At 40.4% G+C, this 18,255-nt stretch overlaps 1 protein-coding gene across 1 annotated transcript in view; it reads left to right on the top strand.

Moving 5' to 3' along the window:
• Positions 1-18,167, top strand: part of LOC139285140 (rho GTPase-activating protein 42) — a 56,643-nt gene extending 38,476 nt beyond the window's left edge. The window contains exons 5-24 of the mRNA XM_070905623.1: positions 2,436-2,537; positions 2,769-2,879; positions 4,187-4,291; positions 5,120-5,249; positions 5,623-5,723; positions 6,336-6,445; positions 8,897-8,975; positions 9,287-9,326; positions 9,641-9,703; positions 9,886-9,960; positions 10,555-10,639; positions 10,827-10,885; positions 11,721-11,826; positions 12,083-12,242; positions 12,650-12,800; positions 13,061-13,450; positions 13,812-13,950; positions 15,158-15,220; positions 15,325-15,404; positions 16,200-18,167. Of these exons, the coding sequence (XP_070761724.1) occupies positions 2,436-2,537; positions 2,769-2,879; positions 4,187-4,291; positions 5,120-5,249; positions 5,623-5,723; positions 6,336-6,445; positions 8,897-8,975; positions 9,287-9,326; positions 9,641-9,703; positions 9,886-9,960; positions 10,555-10,639; positions 10,827-10,885; positions 11,721-11,826; positions 12,083-12,242; positions 12,650-12,800; positions 13,061-13,450; positions 13,812-13,950; positions 15,158-15,220; positions 15,325-15,404; positions 16,200-16,288 (2,238 nt within the window). The 3' untranslated portion in view covers positions 16,289-18,167. The remainder of the gene's footprint in view (positions 1-2,435; positions 2,538-2,768; positions 2,880-4,186; positions 4,292-5,119; positions 5,250-5,622; positions 5,724-6,335; positions 6,446-8,896; positions 8,976-9,286; positions 9,327-9,640; positions 9,704-9,885; positions 9,961-10,554; positions 10,640-10,826; positions 10,886-11,720; positions 11,827-12,082; positions 12,243-12,649; positions 12,801-13,060; positions 13,451-13,811; positions 13,951-15,157; positions 15,221-15,324; positions 15,405-16,199) is intronic.
• Positions 18,168-18,255: the final 88 nt, after the last annotated feature.

Raw genomic sequence — 18,255 nt, forward strand, 5'->3', positions numbered from 1 at the left:
TTCCTCAGACATATTCGACCTCCCTTGCCGCTTGCATCTGTTACCATGGTGATGTGAGGCTCAGAAATGATGGCCCTGAGGCTCGTTAGGGCCTGTGTCAACACTGGCGATGTACGGCTAGCGTCCAAATATTCCTGCCACCGTCCTCATGCCTGCTCTCGGCATGCTTTCTTTAGCAAACTGACAACACCTGATGACCAGACGAAAAGCTGTCCGCTGTGTTTCTTGTCATTTTCCTCCCTGCAATGTTGTATTGACAATTAGCAAACTCACTCATTCTACAGCTGGCATCGAAGCGCTCTTAACGGCAACATGAGACTTGCAAGTTAGAAATTCCACTACAGAGGAATCTGCATCAGAATATTCTCTTCCTGCATCTGATTTATTCATGAGGGCGAACAAAGCAATCAGATGAGGAAATCTCCCAAGTGGTAGGTTCATGTGTGTTTTGTGCACCAGAGTGTTGGGAAGTGCTTTGGCTTTATCCATTCCCAGCCAGCTGATTACTCTGGGGCGCTGGCATTAGTTTGTGTCAGAAACTCCCTTCTCCTGTGTGCTTCAGGGTGTATATCTATCCACATCTATGTCCTCTGCCACCACGTGTTGGGCTTCAAAGCCTTTGCCTGCACTGCTCCCCCCCTTCTCTAGGAGAGTCTTTGCAATTTAAATCGCTCATATTCCACCCTGATTGCACAAACATATCCAGGGGGCGTGGGGCGAGGGTTGCACACACCACATGGACAAACCAACAAACACCTGGTGTTCTGCTAGGGTATCATTACGGTAGCACCAGTTTATACACGTCCTGCCTGGATCAAAACAAAGCAGGACACTTTATGTGACTTAATCAGGCTGGCTCTGCCTCACAGACTCACTGCAGCTCTGAGTCACTCCCCACTCTTTGTAAGTGTGAAAGAGTTAGTCCAGACGTACGGAGGAGGGTTTTTTTTGCAAGGAGTTTTCTGGCACACTCTCACTGGTCAGCAGTGCTGGGAGATTCCTGCTGTGACTGCGGGGCTCAGCTAAATCTAAAGCTGTTAATTTAATGTGATCCCCAGTGTGTGCGTCAGTGTGTGCATGTGTCTGTGCAGTGCTTGTGAGCATGTGTGTGTGTGTGTGTGTGTGTGTGTGTGTGTGTGTGTTGGTATTTTCCCCAGGGCTTCGGTTGTATGCGTGCTCACAACATAATGTCACGTCAACAGCAGTCACAATGCCAGACAGTCAGCTCCCCTTTAGCCTCTAACAAAAAACACTCAATCCTTAAGGGAAATTTATTTCCTCTCAGCGTGATATCATATTTAATCATATGTTTATTTTGCAATCCACCTATTTATTTTCTCTTTGTTTCTGAACAGTTAGGCATATACACAATTGATTTTTTTCCCCACTCCTGAAAAGATCATTCCTGGGTCAGACATGACAAGAAAGATGGAAATAAGATGCTACTACATGAAATTATCTATTGATTTTTGTGCTGTATTTGTAATAGTTATGTAGGAGGGTTACAGTGTCTTGTGGTGAATTCCTCCTGTGTGTTTAACTGCTGTGGGGGTTGCTGAGGCAGAACACTGTTCTCGGTCATATCAGTAGCTAGTAGATTAGACTTGCTAAATTTCAGGGCCATGGGAATAAAAACAAACAAGCAGGATCGGGTTACATTGGCTGTTTCCTCACACTTTCCCTGCCCCCCTTCCCCATTCTGTCTCTCCACTAGCCCCTTTATGAATGTTTGTACAGCAAGATGGGCATTAAGTGGGCAAAGCTTGGTTTAGAGGTCAGACTTGCAGATGAGACACTTGAATGCCCTCACACAGACAGGTTCTCTCTGCTTGGGCAGAGTTTGATTAAGGCCTGCGAAGTGGATCTTTTTTGGGTGAAATGTTCAATCTCTTAGTCCATATGCTTTATAGATGGGCATCTGGCATGAAAAGCCCATTTCCTGTTCCATCCTCAGAGCCTTCTGGGACACTGTCTGTATCCTGGGACTCATGACTATAGAGCTTGACTTGTCTTTGCAGGTGGAGCATAACAAGGAAGGAAAATGCTAAAAGCATCCAGCCAGTCCTGTCTGTGACAGTGCCAAATGCATTATGCTATTGATGATTTACAGGGTTATGTATTTTGCTATGAACTTATGTCCCCAGCTGGGGCACTGTGAGAAGAGTAGCATATATTTCTCAGAAGCCCTATTGATAATGCATAGTCCTTATTGACTATGCCGACATTGTCTACTCGTCATTACACGGTCATATGCCACTTTTATGACCTGTTATAATCTGATGACAGGAATTTTAAATGACATGTGGCAAATGCCATATGAAAATGTAGTTAGACCTCCACCTAGTGGCAGTTCAATCACACACACCCACATCAGGAATGCATGACACATTTTTGGTAATGTTTAAGCCTTTCATGTGTATTGTGGACCTTTTTAGGAGGGGAAGAAGAAATTCGATAAGGAAACAGAGAAATACTACTCCACGCTTGAGAGACACCTCAACTTGTCGTCCAAAAAGAAGGAAGCATATCTTCAGGAGGTAAAACCAAAACCAATTTTCTGATCCCCAACATGTCTTTGAATAATGCTGTTTTGTGGTTGGCTGAGTGTCTCCTAGAAAATTAAGCTATTTTTGTGCACTTTTCTTTGCTCGTTACTTCTTTAAGCACACAGCGTTTCCGGGGGTGGACTCTCTGTCCACAGAGTGCTCTCCCAGTTTGACCTCTGTCTTTGTTGTGCCGCTAACCCTGGTTTGTTTGTTCATTCTCAGGCTGACACGCAGATTGATAAGGAGAGACAACTCTTTTATGATGCGTCCCTTGAGTATGTTTTCAAAATACAAGAAGTGCAAGAAAAGAAGAAATTTGAGTTTGTTGAGCCGGTAAGAGAAGTATCAGTTTTACATATTTCTGTGCTTAGTTAGTGCTGGGTGCATAATGAAGATGCAGTATTGCCTTTTTACTATATATGTAGTTAAAAGATTAGTTTAAGTGGCGGCACAGAATCTTTGTACTTACTGCTGATGGAAGTGGCTTTTTAAATGTCTGTTATCTCTTCTCCTGAGGGAGGACAGGCACAATTATACATCTCTCACCGGTATATATCTACGCTTGTATATTCTACACATTTGTCACCTGCATCACAAATTCTCTGTAATATGGTCGATCCATTGGTAGTGGGTAAAATTAGATCAAGTGGTTGTTGTCAAACAAAACAAGACAAAGTGCAAGTGCAAATAAAACCTTAGAGATATGTGGAGTCAATTCTAACATCTTTAGTGGAGAAGTTACCAGGAAACATTAAGTTCTCAAGGTGTTAAATGTCTTGGAACGTGAGATGGGAGCTAAGTGTTTTAAAAGCCCCCACTCCCATTTGTTTACATCCACTGGCAGCTCACCCAGAACCCAGACCAGAAATGTAAATCTCCAGGCCCCAGGTAGTGGTGGAGAAAATGACAAGGCTCAACCGTGCCTGTGATGAATCTGGGCACTGATAAGATGGTTCATCCTTGAACATTTGATATACCAAGCCTCATCCTAGAAATAAAATCAGTGGTTGTGTCTGAGGATTTGACTGAGAGCAGCTCTATGTTCACAGGATCCTCCATCCTAGAGATGGGATCTGTTTTTTCCTCCAACAATACTACCACTGCTTTTTTTCACAATTGTTAAGGATGTTTGGCTGTTATACAGAAAATAAGATCAATATCTGTCAGCCATGTAGAACTTTCTGAAACCTTCCTTTTTTGGCCGTCATCGTGTGTGCAACATTCAGTGTATCTGCATGAAAATATGTAATTTCATCAGAAGTACAATCCTGTTTAATAAAAGTGAATTAGGTTTTAACTGACAGTGCAATATATACTATACATTATAATTATAGTTTTATTCCATAAGTAGATATCCACAGTGAGTGTGACATTTACTTTATTCTGTACTTTTTAGGTGCCAGCATTATAATTAAATCCATGGTTGAAAAATAAAAATCACTACAGACTGGATTCCCTATGTTTTAGAGTACTAAATTATAACTGTGATTGTAAAAGTGATTATTGTTTCTGGTGTTCAAAATTGATGTTTTATGTTGCAGTGTACCTTTTTAAAATGTGCTTTCTTGTGTGAATTAGTAATCACGCTCTATATTGTTTATTAACTCAGTAAATCAGCCTTAAATGTTGTTCCTCTACAGCTCCTGGCCTTTCTTCAGGGTTTGTTTACATTCTACCATGAAGGATATGAGTTGGCTCACGAATTTGAGCCATACAAACAGCAGCTCCAGTTCAACCTACAGAACGTAAGTCTCAACACCTCAGGGGTTGCACACAAAGGCAACCAGCCACGTAATCAGATTCTGCAGCTTATCATACCCCGACATAACAAGCAGAGTTTTCACAAATGGATAGCTGCATGATTAAATGAGATTCTTTGCTGCACACGGGATCAATATTTGTATTATAGTGTTGTATTGCAGGCAGTTACTGCAGGCCATGTAATGGTACTGTGTCAAAAAAAGAGTTAAGAGTTGGTAGAAAAACTACAGCTGCTGCCAGGCCCCTTCCACCACCATGACCTCACCACTTGCAGCCTGAGGGCCCAAATTTCTGTCTGACCCAAAATGTCAGCGCCATTGCCCTGACAATTTCCACTCCGTAACCCTCTCTCCTTGTCCTCAGACGCAGAGAGCTCTAATAGGGTGCTAGAGAAGGTGAGAATGTCTCAGCATCTCTCTAGCAGTAGATATGAAACTGCCTCATGCTGACCTTTTGACTCCAAAAAGAGAGCACTAACAACTGAGTCTCTGTCCAAATTTTGGATCATCTCAAGTGCATTCCTCCAATACAAATTGAATGTATTTGAATTAGATGCTGTGTATTTCCAAAAGGTTTGCCAATGTGAGTTAGATGAGAGTTATTCTTTTCCCCAGGTGTTCTCATGCAGCTGCAGAAATATGACGCATTTGTCAGATGTTTGACATTTTTCCTGTATTTGTTTCACTCTGCTTCTTGATCCTGGTGGCAAAATACGGCCATTTTTTAGATGAGAAATTGCCGGAAAAAAATGCCAAAACACAAGACTTCCACTGTTAATGCAATTATAATCGAATCCTACATTTTCTGCACAGACGCGAAACAATTTTGTGAGCACCAAGCAGGAAGTGGAGAAGCTGATGAAGAGGATAAGGTCTGCAGATCAGGACTATAAACCCCCAGGCCAGTGGACGATGGAAGGCTTCCTGTACGTCCAGGAGAAACGTGAGTCTTTCTAGCTGGGCTCCCAGCCAGCCAGGCCCTCTCACAACCCCCCCCCCCACACACACACACACACACTTATAAGTGCATGGTTTTACATCCATCACCATAAACATGTCTTGAGTTCTCCCAGGCCTCTGCAGAAGAGATCCTCTCACACAGAGCTCATAATTCATCCTGTTTACCGATTCACTTTGATGTGCTCTCAAACAAGGGGGGACATACCCCAATGGTAGATTTTTATCAGCAGTGATAAACAACTTTTGATTCATCACACTTTAATTGCAAATGGATTTTTAGAAGTCCTTCCAGAAGCCTGTGATTCAGAGAAAAATATTTTGACTCAACCACTATTTTCTTCTTTATTTTTCTGTAGGTCCTCTGGGATGCACTTGGACACGTCACTACTGCACATATGAGAAAGGCAGCAAGACCTTCACCATGAGCAACACTGAAAATAAGTCGGCCGGGAAACAGGTAGTTTAGTTTGGTGTTTGTTTTAATTCAGTTTAGTTGCATATACAAATGATAAAAGCTGAGAAAAGACTGAAGTATAATCTGTGAGGGTGAAACAAAGAACCCCCCTGAGGCTTATAAGAACGTCTCAACCCAGAGGGAAAAAAAGAGAAAAAGTTGAGATGACAGAAATGCGAATTGGGCACAGAAAACAAAAGACTTGTTAACTCAAGGCAGCAAAAAATGGTTTAAAGATAGCAAAATCCACAAATAACAAGAAAGGGGAAGTCAAGGAATGACAATAACCTTTTAACAGAGAAAGTTAGGATGTCTGTTGTTTTGCACACAATCAACTAAGCAGTTTCACTTAATTTCATTTATCAGTATTTCCGCTCACAAATGAGCGAAAACATCATGAGACTTCACACAGATCAAATAATCAAGTAATAACTATTTCATACTTTGTGTATTAGAATAACCAATGCATTTACTAATAGTATGATCATATTACTGTTTTTAGACTTAGAAACATTTGCATGGGAATAAGTAAAGATGAAGGCTTCACAAGTACATTCAAACTTTCATTTTTTATTTAAATTTATGTATATTTATGCATGGTGTGTTTATTTTCAGAATGGTCTTGTCCTGAACCAGGCGGAGATGTTCAAGCTCAAGTCCTGCATTCGGAGGAAAACGGACTCCATCGACAAGCGTTTCTGCTTTGATATCGAAGTGGTTGAGAGGTCTGTATCAGACCGTCTGAATCATCTACATGTTCCCAAAAATGTCTCATCACTTACATGGACTGAAAACATAAACAAAACGTTATATTTAATACTATTACCACCTTCTCTTGCACCTTCCTTCTATATGTTCTTGATATACAGTACAATATACTAAATTAGCTTCTGGGAAAATTATGTAAATAATAATAGTTACCATGGCATCGCTTTAGTAACTTTACATTTGAAGTTTATAGTAAATGAATGAATTTTAGGCTGAACAAGTTTTTTAGATATTAGCTGTCTGTCAAAGCACAAGTCACCCACATGGAATCAGTGGTAAAATCATGTAAGACACACAATGGTTAAACAGAACAACTGACATATTTGAACATTGATGAAGCACATGTGGGATGTTTTGTTCTCATGCATTTTGTGTTTTATTGAACCCAATTGACACTGGCAATTAACCCAGATTATCACGGGAGTACTCAGCATTGCAAGAGCTGTTCAGGTTAGATTAACATCTTCAAAGACTCCCTGTTTACCAGTGTTAGATGTTTTCAGCTCTGTTTGTGTCCTGCATGTTCCTAAAGTCCTCTCCCTCCCAAGCTCTTGTTTGTTGTATGTCCACAACATCGATATTTACTCTATTTTTGAACCCATTCCGTCTTTTCTCTGTGTTCATGTCAATGTAGAAATGACATCTATCGTGGAACTCTTTTCAGACCGCTTCAGTTTTTCTATAAAGTCCGGTATGTGAACTGACCACTGCTGCCCTTTCAGAGCAGTTGCATGTGCTGCATGTGTGCTGCTAATCGTATCATTCACTCAATCTCAAATCCAAGCCTTCTAATGACATACTGTTGCCTTCTCACCCCTTCATAAAATCAGACATCTCTCGGTCAGTATGGGCTAAAGGACACAGACATATACTTAAATTATTTCTATAGAAAATGTAACTTGTACTTTTCTTAATTTTGCCTCTTTTCAGAAGTTTGAAATCTTTTAGCTGTACATTCATAACTGATTTGTATTTAATGTTGTACTGGGGGATAGGATAAAGGATTGGCCAAAGATCAAAGTTGGCTGCCCACTGATTAACAGTGGCTGAATTGATCAAGCCGTAAGTAATGAGAGCTTGATATGTGCTCATTATTGTGATGTGTATTTCAGGATAGAGTTAGCTCATCCCAGTGCGTTATTGTTGCACTGCACCAGCAGGGCAAGCACTGCTCACCCTTAGTGAGTGTTGCTGAGCATGGACAATAACTGCAGTTTATTTGCAGGACAACTCATTTATCATAAACGGCGATGCCCCAAGGTGCTTGTTCCAACCACAAGGACAATGTAGGCCAAGCTCCAGTCAGCTTCAAGCTCATCCATTCATCCTCATTATAATAAACATACTGTTGCATCTATAGCCCAGCCAGAATCAGGGCAACCATCTCAGAACCTCAATTTTAAAGGGTTGGTTCACCCTAATTACTAAAGGGGTATTCAGCCATGCAAATTGCTTTATTTTATTTGTCCAGATTTTGAGATATCCATCTCCAAAGCTTCTGCCTCCACCCCAATGAAAAGAATTTCATTTGCAGTGCTCAAACCAATGAAAAATGTTATATTAGAAAGTCAACAGCAACGTGTCTTTCTGGAAAGAGTGTCTCTGGTACTCTGGATAATCCACAGACCTCACTGTCAACAGTTTTCATGAGGACTTCAGCAGAAAGTACTTCCAAAGAAAACTGACAACAGGATGTTCTGTGGATTAGAGTAACAGGGTCACTGTTTCTGGAAAGAGATGTTGCTGTTGAATGTTTGCAATGTTGTGAGCATCCCAAATGAAATTCCTTCTACCTGTATTGGGGTGGAGGCATTAATCACAGACGGATATCTCAAAACCTGCTCAAATAAATCCAAAACTATCTGCATGGCGGCATTGCCCCAGAGGTAACATTTTTTTTGGCGATTTGTAATTTTTTGTTAATTGCAACACATGCAACTTGACATGGCTCCATGCTGGTACTAACTGTCACTACTGGGTGGGGTTTGTTTTTGTTTGCCAGTACCATCACGTAATGTTATCATTAGATTACTACATCCTGTAGCAGTGCTGTGTGTCAACTGCAGATGATGCTCAGACCAGTTTCAAGCACATGTACTCACAGTGAGGTGAGACATTAGACACGAGAACTGCTGTGCTGTAGAACACAGACGATAAAGGTGTATGCATGTTGGGTGCAAAAAAAATGAATCACTCTAATATCAAGCACATGTAGAATTTAATTGGGAGTGGAATGTGCAACACCGAGCCAACCGAGGGCACAGTTTAAAGTCAAGCATTTGCACATGAGCTATTTTAGTCACACTAGTCCTTTTATAGTGGTCTCCGCCAGTGTAAACATGGTCTGTCCTGGGGCCCCAAGGCAATGAGATCAGAATGGGACCAGCTTTTCTCTGAAATCTTTCCAGGCATGGCGTTATGACACTGCAGGCTCTGTCAGAGTCCAACAGAAGATTGTGGCTGGAGGCCATGGATGGCAAGGAGCCGGTGAGGAACGCTGCCTGTTTGTCTTTGAAATATTCATTTTGTGCTGGCTGCTGTTTGGCCAGGATGATTTTTATTTGTTTGTTTGACAAGAAAACAATACCAAAACTGAATTATTTGTCACTGGCACCCTCTTCTGGTGGTTTCAGGTTAAGTCTTTTTAAGAAACCATGACCTCACCATCCACTGCTAATAATAGGACAGTCCTCTTAAAGCATAGAAACTCTGGGAAAAACTGTGTGACTTTGGGATTTTGTTCAATTTTAATCAAAGGGTTCCTAAACTTAATAATGATTTTTGTGAACTTTTTCTAGATATACAACCTGCCAGCCATACTAAGCAAAAAGGAAGAAAGTAAGTGTGTTTTTGTTGTCTTTCCAAACCCCTTCCATCCTTAAAATACATACATTCATATAGATACATACAGATAAAATCCACGCAACACACACATATCAAATACATTCTTTGTTACCTATAGCTATCTCTGTTCATTAACACAATCACTTGACATACACCCACTCAGCTGACATAGCGGAGCCTTCCAGCACAGGAGTTGTATCTTATTAATCGGAGCACAAGCATAGGGGAGAGCTTATTGTTCCTGCATGATGCGTGGTTAACCCAGACGGTAATTGACGTGTCAACCCTATTGTCATGTTGTATTACAGCATTTCTTAATGAGGCGGGCTTTAACTTTGTAAGGCAATGCATTGACCTGGTGGAGATGAGAGGTGAGACTTTTAAATTCCTCTGCTTTAATGACTTGAGTGCCGCCTGGCTGTGATTACGAATAACGATGTGCTTCATGCGTTAGTGGACATGACAACACAATGCATTGGCATGAGTCTCAACTGAACAGAAAATCTTTGTTCCTTGTTCCTATTCTTTAATTTTCTTTTTTATTGCCACACAGGCATAAATACAATGGGACTGTACAGAATTGGAGGGGTCAACTCCAAAGTACAGAAACTGATGACTGCAGCTTTTTGTAAGTATCCTTAAATTAAGAAACAAATGAATACTTGTATGTTTTTTTCTGTCCACAGTATTTTCTGTGTATACAGTATTTAATGGCATTCTCACATGCCATGTAGCAAACATAAATAGATAATTCTGTAATTTCCAAATGTCTGAATGACCATTTTCCCTTTTTATAGCTTTTAAAAGCTGTAATGTATAAACAGCTCACATCTCAAGTTGGATCTAGAGCTTTAGCAAACAAAATGGGACCCTGCAGAGTGAGGAAAGAGGTCCTCCTTGTGGTGTGTCAGTGTAACAGCCATCTGGCCTCATATTATGTTGTCATTACCTTATTAGATGACCCAAGGTAATCCTGTTTGTATACATTTCACACATTTGAACAGGAAATGTCTGAATGGTTTATTAAATTCTCTCTAAAGCTTGACCTACGTCTCTGTGAGACACGTGTACTTTTGTGCACTTGTATTTATTTCTCTACACAAGAAGACAATCAGTGTTTGGAATGCTCATTTAAGCAGCCTGTCATGTCAGCTGGTATTGGTTTCTTCCGACAGTTTACAGCTTACTCGTTGTGGTATAAAATACAATGTGTTTCCAATAGCATCCAAGGCACCTGTGGATATGGACCTGGATCCAGAGACGTGGGACAACAAAACTATTACGAGCGGTCTGAAGAATTACCTCAGGTCAGCTCGCCCCACCAGCTGTCCTTAGCTGTCAGGAATCATCATTACCTCCATAATGCCTCTATGAAACCTCCCTGGTGTTAGTCATGCATTCAGCACTGCCAAGACTTACAAAGGAAGGTGGCTGCATTCAGAAAAACCCATGTCACTCAGGAAATAAATGGCAACTGTTCTCTTTATTCACCAGGTGTCTCTCTGAGCCTCTCATGACTTTCAAGCTCCACAAAGATTTTATCATGGCTGTCAGTAAGTTATGAAAAGTTACTAACACCTATAATATAATAGATATTTTCCCTACTGCTCTTTTTATTATTATACATGAAAGAGAGGTTGTTAAATTGGCAGAGCATGGTCAAATTGAAAACACACACCACTAATGAAGCCACCTGTTTACTGTAGAAAATGTTGTTTTTAATCAAGAAAGTCTATGAGTAAATTGTATTTGTTCCAGAAGATATAGCACAAGTTTATTTTGATCAAATAGAATTTGTCTAACATATCGTGAAGTTGTAGCTAACCTTTTGACTTAACTTTTAATTGAATTTGAACTGAACGGCATTTCAAAGTTATTCATTTAAAATGAGATAGCTTTGTGGGCACCACATCCAGGCCCTGACTGTGGGAAAATCAAATGAGCAAAGATTGAACCAATTAAACAGATTCCATCTGAAAATCAGAAAATGCTTACATGCTGTGTAAATCCCATAGCTCTCATGTCATGTCAAATTGAGAAGTTAAATTGGTTTAATCTGTTCTCATTTGCTTTTTCCACACCTCTGGATATAATGTGTCAAGTTGAATTGAAATTTGAAGAACTGAATTTGATGTGTTTTGGTTTTTTCACCATCATTTGAAGTTTATTATTTCTTGTACAAGGAATTCAAGTTCAATTTGATCAAATCTAATTTTAAAAGTTGATGTATAACTGCATTCATATTGGTTGGACATTACCCTGTCAATAAAGTAATTACAGTAGAATACTCTGATCACAGTCACTGTAATACTTCTCCTATTACAAATTTCAAATATTTACATTATAAATGAGCCTCTTGATCATTTTATATCAATCTGCCTTCCTTAGAGTCAGATGACCAGAACTACAGGGTGTGTGCTGTCCATGCTTTGGTTCATAAACTACCCGAGAAGAACAAGGAAATGCTGGAGATACTAATAAAACACCTCGTCACGTACGTGTTCCTGTTAATGAATCAGTTACACTGCAGCCCTAAAAGAAGAACAGCCCTCTGAGAGGAGATAAAAATTGTTGAGACTAATTAAATTGTCAGTTTGGGGACACCTCAGTGCATTTGTAGGTGTCTCTCAAACAGTCAGTATCTGGTACAGAACAAAACTGTCACTACATGTTTAAGAGTTTGCATTATGGGTGTACCGGCAGAGAACAGCATCTTACATGTGTGTAACGCCTATGTCCTCTACCTGCAGAGTCTCCACACAAAGCCAGTTCAACCTGATGACGGTGTCCAACCTCGGTGTCATCTTTGGGCCCACCCTGATGCGGTCACAAGAGGAAACTGTGGCCGCCATGATGAACATCAAGTTCCAGAACATTGTGGTGGAAATACTTATTGAGAACTTCATCAAGGCGAGTCATTATTTGGCTTTGGACATACAGTATGCCTGTAATTGTACCTGCATCATTTAACCTTGTACATTTAATTCTTACTTTAAAGGTATTTTGTTGCAAAGTTCCAAGAACAGATGATATATGTAATGTATTAATTTCATATTGCATTGTACTGAAATTCAATTTAGAAACTGTTTATAGATCAAATGTACCAGTTTGAATGTAGATACCTCTGGTTGTATTATACCTTGCAGCAGACAGCTACCTCAGTATAAAATGTCTAAATCTCTGATGGTTGACAAAACGAGAGTCTCAAAATATTTGTAACAAACCCAAACCCAATTTAAATATCAGTCTGTATTGGTTGGGAAAACACAGATTGTGTAGTAGTGTTGAGTAATCAGTGCTCCTCTCTGGACCTCCAGGTCTTTCACCAGCCTCCAGACCCCAATGTGCCTCTGCCCCAACCCCAGAGCCGGCCTGGCTCTCGCAGGAGCAGGGCCATCTGTCTGTCCACTGGGCCCAGGAAGCCACGCAGCCTTTATACCCCAACACTGTGCCTGGCAGATGCAGAAAGTGAGTACCAAAGCAGTAGTTACCACCACAGGTCATCAGACCACAATTTCCCCCAAACCCGTTGGAGGCCTTTAATATCAGACATCAGCACACACTGTCTCACCACATTTCCGAATGTCAATGAAAAGCTAGTATAGATTCCAAATTGATTATTATCTCTCAAGAGAATTTTCTTTAAGCCATAAAGTAACTACAATCACTTCCGTACTCAGCAGGTTTTAATGAGGGCCTTGTATGCCTCTTCTCTGGTCCCTGCATAGGTGACACTTTCAGCAGCAGTCCAAGCAGCACCCCCATGGGCAGCATGGAGTCTTTGTCCTCCCACTCCTCTGAGCAGAATAGCTCTTCCAAAACAGCTTCCTCTGCTCAGGTCAAAGACAAGTTGCTCCTGGACCTCCGCCGAACACCATCACAGCTCTCAAATGGCCCCAGGAGTGCTGTATGTGTCAGCAGCCCGGAGTCCAGCTCCAGGGAGGACGCAGGGCGTACAGATGGAGAGTCAGAGGATGCTCTCAGCCTATCCTCAGTCAGCACCGCACCCAGGCTGTCTCCTGCCCCCAAAAAAGCCCCCCACTGCCGCACTGACCTCAGGCCAGCACTGCTAAACCGCTCAGCTGCTCCCTCTCTGAAATCACTGCATATATCTGAAGGTAGGATAATCATCCAGTAATGCTCGCTCGTAATAAGCTCGCCTGTCATTGGTTCATTGATTTTGTTTCCCTTGTAGTAATGAAGTATAAAGAAAACTGATGAAAGTGGCTTCTTTCAGGACAGAATACATAAACTGGATAGTTTATTGTCATAACTTATTCCTTCAGGACTTCATACTTTGAAAGACTGACAGCACCAGCTTGACTTAAGCATAATACAGCAGTGTTAAAAGCAGTGTTAAAAGTTACATAGCTCATTCCATGAGTCACTTGGTGCGGTGTGTGAGCTGTTTTAGTATCTAAATTGTCTGTGTGTCATTTACAAGGAGACAGGAGTTATTATTTGTATGTCTCTTTCAAGGCCGCAGGAGCTGCTCTGGATCTGTCCAAAGTCTGTCAACACTGGAGCCCAAAGAGCACCCAGACCTTCCTCCAAAACAAGTGATCCGCCGCAGGATGGACACCTCAGTCAGCAACGGCTACCAAAGACCTGGCTCAGTGTAATGGGTTTTAAAAAGCTAATCATTTTGCTCATTATAACCTACCACTTCAAATACTTAATGATGATATCAACTGCAGTGTAATGCCATTTCAGTCATTGTAACTCACATAAAATGCAGTGCCAATAATTCATTAATAGTATTTATCTGTTCCAAGCTCTCAAATGTGAAGATTTGCTGGTTTGTTTATATCGTTAAATCTTAAATCTTTGGCTTTGGGTTTGTCTGAGGGAACAAGTGATTTAGAGCCGTTACCTGGGCTCTGGGGAAATGTAAAGGGTCTTTTTCACTATTTAATGACATTTTATTGACAAGTTGATTCATCGATTATTCAAAAACAGCAACAGACAGATTATATAATAATGAAAATATTTTTGTCCACTGAATACCTCGGATAGTGTTTTGCATATTTACATACAGGAGGACAATGTGTATGCGTGCAGTTTCATGTGCCCCCACAAAATAACTACAAGTCAATAAGGCTTGAGGACAATAGTTCAGCAACATTTCTTGCTGTCTTCCTCCCTCTCTCTGTCTCTCCCCTCTGAGTCGTCAGCCTCCTCCTTCGTCTGTTGCGATCAGATGAGTATGTGTTAGGAGATTTATGTCTTTTCCTCTCTGGTGGGAGAGCTGGCTTTAATTACGCTCTGCCTGCTCTGGGGTTGATGTGACCCAGCAGCAGTCTGCACTCGTTCTCTTGGGACAAATAGATTGTTTGACTTGTCATGTCTGAGAAGCCAGTCACACGGTCTCTCAAGTAGTGTCCTTGTATAGCACCCACCCAGCTTGCCCTAGACTCTGTTGTCCCCTTGACTCTGAGGTTGTTGCACACAGGGTCAAGTGCAGCCTTGTTATATGGTTTAACTCAATTCAGCACAGTGCTGAAGCTGACTCCGCCCGGAGGAAGGAAACCTCCCGTATTGTGTCGTTACGCCTTTCACCCCGTTCTAAACAATGAGAAACGCTGGCAGGGCCGAGAGAAAGTGGACTTGTTTTGGTTTAGCTTTAGGCTTGAATTTGTCTCTGAGGCAGCACTGTTGATTTTATAGACAATGATATGTCAAAATAGTATAGTGTCATAATTACTCATCTGATCACAGGACATATTTTTCTTTGGATGACATTTACCAAACAATTTGTTTTTCAGCTGTTTACTTTATCCTTGATACATCAAGTGGAGTGAACTATAATGTTCATATTGTTTCAGGGTCGCTGCCAGAGCACTGCTTTTTGAAAATGCCTCTTCCTCACAGTCTGTTCCAGTCGGAAGGTGCTGTAAAAACATGACACCATCTACAACAGTTTTACCTAATTAATCCCACTCTCATCTCCTCAAATCTGTCATGACATTGCCTGTTTCTGTTGTCTTTATAGAGATGCCAAGGCGATGTATTCCTGTGAGGCAGAGCACAGCCACGAGCTCAGCTTCCCCCAGGGGGCGCACTTTTCAAACGGTGAGCAGAGCCAACACAAGGCAAACATTATATGCTTCAGCTGACAGTTACTTTGCTGCAGAAGTGCTCACAACAGCACACATGCCTCCTTGCATAGGCTGATTGGACATTTACCACAGACAGTCTGTTGTGTACTGGCAGCACACAGCAAGGACTCAGCTAATTCCCAGTGTTATGTGGACACATGAAATCATTTTTGCTCTTAGCCTGACACCCCCATATGCATTGGATGTTTTTATTGCCTCTCGCCTTTTCCAAGAAGAGATGACTTGGCCCACAACCAGTGCAGGCAGGTCACTGTAACCTAGTGATGGAAGGCACCGGTGCCTGTTCCCTGTTAACACAGCAGAGCCAGCAGCCAAACGCAAAAACGTCAACAAACTCTCCCTACCACTTACCAGCAGGCAGAGTACTTTTATTGCTCTCTACATTAACAGGCCATTTTTTTCTTCATCCTTATCCAGTTTATCTAGATTGCTTTAGCTGCTATTTTTTAAAGCTGCTCCTGCTAACTTTGGTGCATCTCGGCAATGATTAACCTTATACTGTATGTGTGTGATCCAAGCCTTTCAAAATACTCCATAGGGACTGAATTTAAAGAGCTGTCTCACCCAGAGTCTGCTATGTTTATTTGTCTGCCTAACAGCATTTTTTCTTTTGCTGCTATTCACTAATCCTGGGAAATCATGTAACCAAATACAGGCTCAGTGATTCTAATCAGGTTACACTAGATCAAGAGTCTGTTTCTCTCTTCTCTTTCAACTTAAGTATTTTTTTCTCTCTTTTGTCCTGTAGTCTACCCCTCTGTTGAACCAGGCTGGCTCCAAGCAACATATGAGGGAAAAACTGGTTTAATCCCTGAGAATTATGTCATCTTCTTCTAACAAGATGGTAAACATTGCATCTTTTTCATGGTATCCATGGGAAAGAAAATAAGGCACAATGTGGTTGATTGTTGTAAGGAGTTCCTATTATTGCTGGTAACTAACATTTCTGCATTTTATATGCAGTCTTAGCAGATATCAAGCAGGACAGCAATTACTTTAACAGTGCTAGAAGTTCAAAGTCCAAAAATGTACCTCCCTTTCTGTCATGACTTCATTGTGATATGTTTGGGGAATCTGCAGAGATTCAGAAATTAAGAAGATTTTGGTGTGACATTATTGTTAGATGTAAATATATTACCTATTGACTGCACTGATGTTTTTTGTCCCAGTATTAGCCTACAGAATCACAAAACAATCACATCCCATTTCACAAGATTTATTCTCAGAAATATATTATCTTTGAACTTCCCATTATATCAACATAATACTTTCATCAAGTTGTTAATGGAAACCTGTAGATTCATAAACATTTATGTGTTAACTGTAATTGAACAAACTGTGATAAAAAATAAGGATAATAATCTAATCTATTAGAATCTACTAGAAAAACCGTAATGGGTTTGCACCTTAACTTTCATGTTTATGGCCTGTGATCATTGTTCATCCGCTGAACCTGCTCACTGTTGCAGTGCACTTTCTGGTTAGCTACACGGTACTGTACTGTACATTAATGCTCATGAGTTCTTCTGTAGTTGCTAATCAAAAATATTTACTTCTTGTAACTGGTCATTAGTATAAATTATCACATCAAATATATGCTGTATGTAAAAATGTGTTTTTTTATAATGTCATGAATGCTATGTTCATGAGGTGGGGCCTTTAGCTTTAACGCCTGTTGTGGTACTGTACTCACTGGTACACTGGTGTACTAGTAATGACAACTAGACATGTATCAGATTATATTATATTAAAGATGCCATTTAATATTTAATTTTTTATTACTGTCACAACATTTGCAAAGTACAAAGTCAGTAATTATCTAAAAAGTTCAGTTCAGTGATACTATATCTGAAAAAGATAAAAGAAAGAAAATAATCAACAACCCTCATCAGTTATTACAAACTGAAAATCACTCCAAAGTAAGACTTTCTCTGGTGCCCAAAAATGTATTTGGGAAGGTATTTGAGATCTTGCACTTGCCAAGATCAGGATGTTCTTTTCCATTTACATCTTTAAGAATGCGAGGTGGCCTTGAACATTGATGCTGGAGTAATACTCCCTTACAGTTTGAATTTGCAGGGGCACATCACGGAAATGATATCCATATCCTGAATATGTTACATTTGACATCCTTTTTTTTATATGGCAAGCTTGTTTCCTTGCAATCATCTGCTGTGTCTTGACGGTGCCCAAACATGTCTTTAAATAAACAGTGTGATTTATTAGACCTGTGGTCCAAATTCTTTGTCACAGAGTTTGACTTGTGCTCACCACAGCGAGAAACTCCAATTGTAAAACAAACTGAATAGTGAGAATGTATTGTAAATGAATTAACTGTTGGAGGGTAAATACAGTTGTCTCTTTGTGTTTTTCACTCAAAAAAGCTATGATTAGACAGATATTTGTCTTCTAGTATGATGTAGGTTCCTTCCTATCCACAGCTACATGAAAATGTTTATTGCACGTTTTTATTACCTCTGCCAGGGAAGTTATATTTTTGGTCACATTTCTTTTTTTTGTTAACTATACAGCTCAAAAACATAGTAACTGATTTCAGTTAAATTTGATGTATGATACATTTGAGAAAGGGATTAATTGTTTTCACAGATCTGTATGCTGATCCAGACATTTTAAAGGATTTCTGAACATTGTGAAATAGGGCTTTTTTCAATGAACTACTGCACTCACTTGAATTAAACCTGTCACATGCATCCCATCAGTGTCTGTCATTGTGTGTATTTTGATGCAGAACCGGATGCAGATTTTCAAAAGTGTGTTCTATTATGAAAATAACACATTTAGGG

The sequence above is a fragment of the Enoplosus armatus genome, chromosome 5, assembly GCF_043641665.1.
Source record: "Enoplosus armatus isolate fEnoArm2 chromosome 5, fEnoArm2.hap1, whole genome shotgun sequence".
Taxonomy (NCBI): domain Eukaryota; kingdom Metazoa; phylum Chordata; class Actinopteri; order Centrarchiformes; family Enoplosidae; genus Enoplosus; species Enoplosus armatus.